General features: G+C 37.3%; 1 protein-coding gene across 3 annotated transcripts in view; it reads left to right on the forward strand.

Moving 5' to 3' along the window:
- ATR (ATR serine/threonine kinase) overlaps positions 1–8,813 on the forward strand; it is a 212,711-nt gene that overhangs the window by 202,240 nt on the left and 1,658 nt on the right. Inside the window, exons 43-45 of one of the 3 annotated variants that reach the window (XM_006757505.2) lie at positions 981–1,137; positions 1,244–1,397; positions 3,231–3,382. In XM_006757505.2, the coding sequence (XP_006757568.1) occupies positions 981–1,137; positions 1,244–1,397; positions 3,231–3,382 (463 nt within the window). Of the gene's footprint in view, positions 1–980; positions 1,138–1,230; positions 1,398–3,230; positions 3,383–8,813 lie in introns of those variants that run through there. The other 2 variants (XM_015559911.1, XM_015559912.1) reach the window with 2 other exon arrangements.

Consider the following 8,813-nt stretch of genomic DNA (forward strand, 5'->3'; position numbering starts at 1 on the left):
GCCTCTAGTGTGTGTGTGTGTGTGTGTGTGTGTGTGTGTGTGTGTGTATCTTACCTTACTATGAACACACAATTGTACTTTGCCACATTTAACTCCCAAGAACCTCAAATCACAAATTAGTCGATCAAACTTTTAGCTGTGCCTTGTTTTATGAAGATTAACTGTCACTAATTAATTTTCAAGAGCACCAAAGCAAGGTGGGCCTAAAAGGCATTTGCTAGAGTAGAGTCATACCAGTCGTCTATCATGGCTTACAAATATATCAGAAGGAGAAGTTCTGCTTCCCCACATGATTTGCATTTTCAAGATTAGTTTAAGAACCAGGTATACTCTGAATCTTATAGGCTAGCCTTCACACAGAGTAAATTATTCCAGAGCACCATGGTACGTTTCTTAGTAATTATTCAGTGTGGATCTACCTAAAACATACTGATTAACAGGGGGATCACTATAATTTTAGTGAGGGTTGCAGCAATTTTACAATATTTACAAGGGGCACTATTCACATTGGATTTATTCTAAGTGCAATCTTATGGTATTATTTGATTCCATAACATTGGTTTTAGTTGACCTTTATTATAATGAACAAGAGGATAAATTTATCTATACATAATTGAAAGTTTTCCGTTCTTGCTCTTGAATAACAATTTTAATAAAAGTAGAGTTTTCGCCCTAACCGGTTTGGTTCAGTGGATAGAGTGTCGGCCTGTGGACTGAAGCGTCCCAGGTTCCATTCCGGTCAAGGGCATGTACCTTGGTTGCAGGCACATACCCAGTAGGGAGTGTGCAGGAGGCAGCTGATGGATGTTTCTCTCTAATCGATTTTTCTTACTCTCTATCTCTCTTCCTTCCTCTCTGTAAAATATCAATAAAATATATTTTTTAAAAAAGTAGAGATTTCCTGTCCTATTTTAACAACAAGAAATGCCCTTTTTCTCATTTGGCTCATGAAGATTCATGGAAATCACTCTGCCTTGCAGGAGTTTATATGACAGGGAAGGAACTTCGCCAGTGTATGCTACCAAAGGCAGCAGCTTTGTCTGAAAAACTCAAAGTATTCCAAGAATTTCTTCTGCCCAGACATCCTCCTGTTTTTCATGAGTGGTTTCTGAGAACATTCCCTGATCCAACATCATGGTAAATTACCAAGATTATAATACTTTATTATGGTTGGATATAAAGAAGTATTTTAAGTTTATGTTACCTGATATGCATGAGGATATTTGATAGGTATTTTCTTTAGGTACAGTAGCAGATCAGCATATTGCCGTTCCACCGCAGTTATGTCAATGGTTGGTTATATCCTGGGCCTTGGAGACCGTCATGGTGAAAACATTCTCTTTGATTCTTTGACTGGTGAATGTGTACATGTGGATTTCAACTGTCTCTTCAATAAGGTATATGATATGACTTACTCTAGGTCAGTGGTCGGCAAACTCATTAGTCAACAGAGCCAAATATCAACAGTACAACAATTGAAATTTCTTTTGAGAGCCAAATTTTTTAAACTTAAACTATATAGGTAGGTACATTGTTATTAACTTAACTAGGGGACTCCTAAGGCTTAGGAAGAGCCACACTCAAGGGGCCAAAGAGCCGCATGTGGCTCGCGAGCCACAGTTTGCCAACCACGGCTCTAGGTAATTGTATGTTTTCTATTAATTTTCTTTCTTCAACAACTGTTCTTCCTAGATGTACCCATTGGTAGCAGTTATAGTCACAGTTGAGTCTCATTTCCCATAGCCATTAGTAAAGCAATCTAGGACGGAGAGAACTCAGAAGTGTAATATAATAAAACTAGCACTGAACTTAAGTCTGAAAACACAGGTTCAAGTTCTGATTCAATTAGTTCTTAGTTATATGAACATGGACAGAGCAGTTCATTTTACTGAGACCCACTTTTAGAGAAACAGTAGTTTAATGTGATGGTTTCCAAACATGTCAGCACATCAGAATCATCTAAGAGGTGTTTTTTGTTTTGTTTGTTTTAAATATCTTTTTTCACTGATTTTTTTAGAGAGAGAAATAGAAACATCAATGAGAGAGAAACATTGATCAGCTGTCTCCTGCATGCTCCCTAGTGGGGATAAAGCCCACAACTGGGTATGTGCCCTGATCAGACTGGTGACCTCTTGGTGCATGGGCCTACACTCAACCATTGAGCCACACTACCCTGGATAAGAGGTTGTTTTTTTTCTTAATGCAGATATCTAGGAAACATCCCAGGAAGTTCATATTCTTTAGGTCTAGAGTAGGGCCTGGGAATTAATTAAGGTAGTTGGACTCTCCCTAAGGCCTCCTCCAATTTTCCAATGTTAGGATCTTAGAAAGCAGACTAGTAGTTAGACCACTTTTTTCTTCATCCTCATTCTCTATTGATTGCCTTCTGCTGTCACAGGAAAACAAGAAATGTCACAGGCCAAATTGAGAACAAATCAAAGATATCCACTGGTATATGTTAAATCATACAAGAGAGGAATTTAGGGAAACTGGAGGGATGAAAAATTCCTAGGAAGGCTTATTAAAGAATGGCAAAAAATAAATGAACTGGATTATATTCCATTCCATGTTGCATTTCCTTCTAATGGTTGGCTATATCTTTTTCCCTACTCTTTTAAAATCAAAGTTTTAAAGCAGCAGTTCTCAACCTGTGTGTCGCAACCCCTTTGGGGGTTGAACGACCCTTTCACGGGTCGCCTAAGACCATCGGAAAACACATTTATACTTACATATTGTTTTTGTGATTAATAACTATGCTTTAATTATGTTTAGTTTGTAACAGTGAAATTGGGGGTCACCACAACATGAGGAACTGTATTAAAGGGTTGCGGCATTAGGAAGGTTGAGAACCACTCTTTTAAAGAAATATATGACAATACATGTAAGTACTTTATATTATTCAAGAAAGACATTAAGGATGTTGATATAACATAAAATATTGAATGCATAAAAAATTCTCTTTAATGCTGTTTTCCACAGTAATTCAATAAAAGGTGAGTCCGTCCATCCTCTAGTTCTTACCCAAGGGGTTGCATTTAAATTCCCCAAAAAGCAAAGGTAGAGTCATAGTCATATAGATCATATGTGATATAGGCTCTAACATAGTTACAAATATAAATATTTTGACGGTATGTTTGCTTTTTGCTAAATGAGTCTAGACATGAAGTTCTAAATTTTTTGCATAAAGATTTAAAAATTCTAACATTGTTGCTTTTTAATAATGTTTTAAGGGAGAAACCTTTGAAGTTCCAGAAATTGTTCCATTTCGCCTGACTCATAATATGGTTAATGGAATGGGTCCTATGGGAACAGAAGGTCTTTTTCGAAGAGCTTGTGAAGTTACAATGAGGCTGATGCGAGATCAGAGAGAGCCTTTAATGAGGTAATCACTTATATTTTGTAAACAATTTACAGTAAGTTTGAATGGAATTATTGGTTCCTAAGTATTCTTTCTTTATATAGAAGCCACTTTGCATTGGTTGAAGTAGATTTTTTTTAAATCTTTATGTAATTTACATACCATAAAATTTACATTTCATAAAATTCACTCTTTTAAAGTGTATTCTACCGTGGTTTTTAGTATATTCTCAAAATTGTGCAACCATCACTGCTTAATATAAAACAACCATCACTGCAATCTAGTTATAAAACATTTTCATTACCCCCAAAAGAAATAGTAGCAATCATTCCCCATCTCTTCTCTCTCACCATTCCTTGGCAACCACTAATATACTTTATGTCTCTATGGATTTGCCTGTTCTGGACACTTCATATATAAATGGGATCATACAACATGTAGCCTTTTGTGTCTGTTTTCTTTCACTTAGCATAATGTTTTTAAGGTTTATCCATGCTGTAGCATGTATCAATATTTCATTCTTTTTTATTGCCAAATAATATTACATTGTATGGATACATTTTGTTCATTCATTCATGAGTTAATGGACATTTGGATTGTCTGCACTTTTTGGCTATTGTGAATGGTGTGGCTATGAACTTTTGGGTATAAGTTTTATGTAGATATAGTTATTTAATACTTTTGGATATACATTGGAGTAGAATTGCTGAGTCGTATGTTAACTCCAAGTTTAACATTTTGAGGAACTTTCAAATTTTTTCAAAGCAGCTGTAATACTTTATAATCCTACTAGGAATGTCTAAGATCTCCAATTTCTCCACACCCTTACCAACACTTGTGATTGTATGTATTTTTAATTGTACCTGTCCTAGTGGGTGTGAAGTTGTATCTCATTGTGGATTTTCTTTTAAATTAACTAGACATTAAATTATTGACTTTTCCTAGATGTGAACAGTTTTGTGATAATGTTGTAAAGGGCCCTTATCTTGGACAGATGCATTCTTAAATATTTATAGAAGAAATAACCAGATGCTCAAGGTTTGTTTCAAAAAGAAAAACACATACAGGAGTGGGTAGGACAGTTGTGGGTAATTGGTGGTCAGATATGGGTGGGTACACAGGGTTCACTATACTATTCTGAGGACTATTGCCATATATTTGAAATTCTTCCTATTTCAAGCGTGTAAAAGACCTGTCAGGAGTCTGACTTCCCACTCTCCCCCTTCTGATCCAACCCCACAGATGGAGGAACACTAATGTCTGAGTCATCTAACCTCCCCACAAAAACAGCGGCAAGATAGGTACATGCTTTCATGGGGCGGGTGGGGAGTTCCCATCTGCAGTGTCATGCTCAATGGCTCAGCTTGAGGCCCTTGAATATTCAGTGAAGGATGATCTGAGCATAGGCCAACGTGCTCAAGTGCATGATTCAGCCATGTTTGTGCTTGCATTTGATGTTGCTCAGCTGGTACTTGTTCCTGCATGCCTTATCCTGGCTTGGCTGTGTGATGAGGAGTCCCTAGGTATTGGGGAACCCCAACCAGGCCTGGGCATAGAGCCACCTGACATCAAGTATTGTTACTGACCTACTGACAGCACACAACAGGCAAACCTTGGGGATTTGCCCAAGAGAGCCATGTCTAGCTGCTGGTCACGCTGCCCCCCACATCTCATAGAGTTTAATTTGCATTTCCCTAGTGACCAACGATGAGGAATATCCTTTCATGTGTGTTTGTTTGGGGTTTTTGTTGTTGTTGTTGTTTTTTTGGTCAGTTGTATGTCTTCTTTGGACAAATGTCTATTCAAATCACATTTTTTTATGGGATTATTTATATTTTTGTTGAGTTATAAGAGTTCTTTATATAAGTAGATACTAGCCCCTTATGAGATACGATTTGCAAATATTTTCTCTGATATAAGGGTTGTCTTTTTCCTTTCTTGATGATGCCCTTTGAAGCATAAAAGTTTTTACTTTTGATAAATTCCAATTTGTCTCTTATTGTTATTTGTGCTTTTGATGTCTTATTTAAGAACCTATTGCATAATCCCAAGTTATGAAGAGTTATACCTATGTTTTCTTCTAACTGTTTTATAGTTTTAGCTCATATTTCAATCCTTGATCATTTTCAGTTATTGTTTTCTATTTAGTATCAGGTAGGGGTTCATATTTATTTTTTTGAATAGGCATATCTAGTCCCAGCACCATTTTTAAAAAGGATTATTTTTTCTTCATTTAATTTTCTTGGCAATTTTGTTGAAAATCAGTTGCCCATGTATAGAAGAGTGTATTTCTAGATTCTCAGTTTTATTCCATTTATCTTTATTTCTAACCTATGCTAACACACACTGTCTTCATCACTGTAGGTTTGTGGTAAGTTTTGAAATCAGGAAGTGTGATTGGGTCCATCTATTATTTCTTTTTCAAGATTGGCTCTCCCGGCCTGCATAGCTCTGTGGTTGAGCATCATCGACCTATGAACCTGGAGTTCAATTCCTGGTCAGGACACGTGCCCGGGTTGTGGACTTGAACCTCAGTGGGGGGCATGCAGGAGGCAGCCGATCAGTGATTCTCTCTCATTGATGTTTCTAGCTCTCTCTTCCTCCCCTTTCCTCTCTGAACTCAATAACACACACACACACACACACACATATTTTAAAAGACTGTTTGGCTATTGTGGGTCCCTTGCATTTCCATATGAATTTTGTCAATTTTTGCAAGAAAACAACCTGGATTTTATAGGAATGGCATTGAATCTATAAATCAATTTGAGGAGTATTGCCATCTTAACAATATTAAGTTTCCTGACCCATGAATGTGGAGTTTTCCCCCCATTTATTTATCTTTAATTTCTTTTAATGTTTTGTAGTTTTTAGTTTGCAACTTTTGAAAAAATGTGTTTCTAAATACCTTATTCCTTTTAATCTTATTCCAAAAGGAATTTTCTTAATTTTTTGATTGCTAGTGTATATAACTGATATTTGTATATTGATCTTCTATCCTACAACCTTGCTGAACTTGTTTATTACTTTTAAGAGTTATTTTTGTAGATATCTTAAAATTTTCTCTCTACAAAAACATGTCATCTGAAAATAAAGTTTTATTTCTTCCTTTCCAATCTTAATGTCTTTTCTTTTTCTTGCCTAATTGCCCTAGCTAGATCAGTGTTGAATAGACATGGAAAGAATTCCACATTCTTGTATTGTTCCTGATGTTAGAGCTAAAGGAGTCCATCTTTCACCATTAGATATTATGTTAGCTGCAGGAAATACAGTTAACCCTTGAACAACATGGCAGTTAGGGGCACCAATACCCTTGCACAGTGGAAAGTCTGCATATAACTTTTGACTCCCCCAAAACTTAACTACTAATAGCCTATTGTTGACTGGAAGCCTTACTGGATGACATAAATAGTCAATTAACATATTTTGTATGTTATATGTATTCTATGCTGTATTCTTACAATAAAGTAAACCAGAGAGAAGAAAATGTTACTAAGAAAATCATAGGGAAGAGAAAATTTATAGTAGTGTACATAATTATTGTAAAAAGTCCTCATATAAGTGGACCTGTATAGTTCAAACCCATATTGTTCAAGGGTCAACTAGTTTGTAAAAAGGACTTATAAAATTCATTTATTCACTTTTTTATATAAAAGCTGTCTACCAGACATTACCCTATATAATAAAAGCGTAATATGCAAATCAACTGAACAGTGGAACAAATGGTCACTATGATGTGCTCTGACCACCAGGAGGCAGACGCTCAGTGCAGGAGCTGCCCCTTGGTGGTCAGTGTGCTCCCACAGAGGGAACGCTGCTCACCCAGAGCTGGGCTTACTGCTCGTGAGCGCAGCAGCGGTGGTGGTGGGAGCCTTCCCCACCTCCACTGCAGGAAGGCGGTAAGGAGCGAGGGGTCCCATACTGGGAGAGCCCCAGACTGAGAGAGACATGTCTGACTGCTGGCTTAGGCCTGATCCCCGGACATCACCTGAGGGGTCCTGGACTGTGAGAGGTGCAGGCCAGGCTGAGGGACCCCCCTGCCTCCAGCATGAATTTTGTGCACTGGGTCTAGTTCAGCTATAAAAAGAAATCAAGTATTGGTACTGTTGCAATGTGGATGAACCTAGTGGTAGAATACATGGGTTAGTTAGACAAAGGCAAAAGCAAGTTCTCTGAAAGAAGAAGTATAACATCCTGTGAAACACTCAACTAGGAGCTTCTATACTAGTCTGAAATAAGTCAGGAAATAACTTCTAGAGGAAGTAGTTGAGACCTTAAAGATAAATAGAATTGGACACGCAAAAGGGAAAAGAGTCTTCTGAGAGAAAGAAATATCAATGGTATTGAAGGCATGGCTTGCTTGAGAAATGCAATACTGTATTCTAGAGGGTAGACTTTAAGTACTTTATTCCTAGGAGTGGTGTGAGAAGAGCTACATTATGAAAGGTCCACATGAGTTCCGTTTACACATTTAAACTTTACCCTGAGAACAATGTGAAGTCATTGGAGGGTTTTAAGAAGAAAATAAAAGAATAAGAAGAAATGATATAATCAGATTGTAGAAAAATTACAGTTCCAGTTTGGGTTAGAGGCCAGAAAACTAGTTAGAGGACTCTTGCAGTACCCCAGGCAAATACTGGCTGAAGTAGGGACAGTCAAGACGGAGATTAAGTAGAGAGATTCTAAAGAGATGTAAAAAGTAGGATTAGGTGTTTAGAGGAAGGGGAGGCAAGGGACAGTGGATGAATGGTGTTACTCTTTACTGATTTGAGGATACAGGAGAAATAGTTTGGGGAAGAATCATGAGTTTTGTTTTGAAAATATTGAATTTGAGATGCCTACAAGATATCTAAGTGGGTTTTTCCCATAGGTAATTGGATTAGACATCTAGAGCACAATAGAAAAATCTGAGCTGGGTTATATGGTAGCTATAGATACTTTATGGTCATTGTGGAGACACGGCAGGGGATAAAATTCACTCATTCAATAAATATTCATTAAACAGTTTACAGTATGCATTCAGAGATGGCACACAGACCATTTTACTATACTACAAGAACACCTCTGACCCTCCTCTATCTTGTCTCTTCCCCCCCTCTACTTACCTTTCCCTCCTCTCATCCCAAAACAATAATTTCACATATTTTACTGAAATAGGAATAATGTGTATTATAAGAGTATTACCATTAGTTTCTCATCTTTCACTTACTTTTCACCTAAGTATTTTTTTCATTAAGATTTCTTTTTACAGCGGGAAGGCCGAGGAGGGTTGGGGGGCGGGAGATAGGGGGGTAAGAGATCAACCAAAGGACTTGTATGCATGCATATAAGCATAATCAATGGACATAAGACACTGGGGGATAGGGGAGGCTAGGGGACTGTCTAGGGCGGGGGGGAAAAATGGACACATATGTAATACCCTTTGTAATAAAAAATTTTAAAAAAATCTACATAT

Source organism: Myotis davidii, unplaced genomic scaffold (assembly GCF_000327345.1).
Source record: "Myotis davidii unplaced genomic scaffold, ASM32734v1 scaffold495, whole genome shotgun sequence".
Lineage (NCBI taxonomy): Eukaryota > Metazoa > Chordata > Mammalia > Chiroptera > Vespertilionidae > Myotis > Myotis davidii.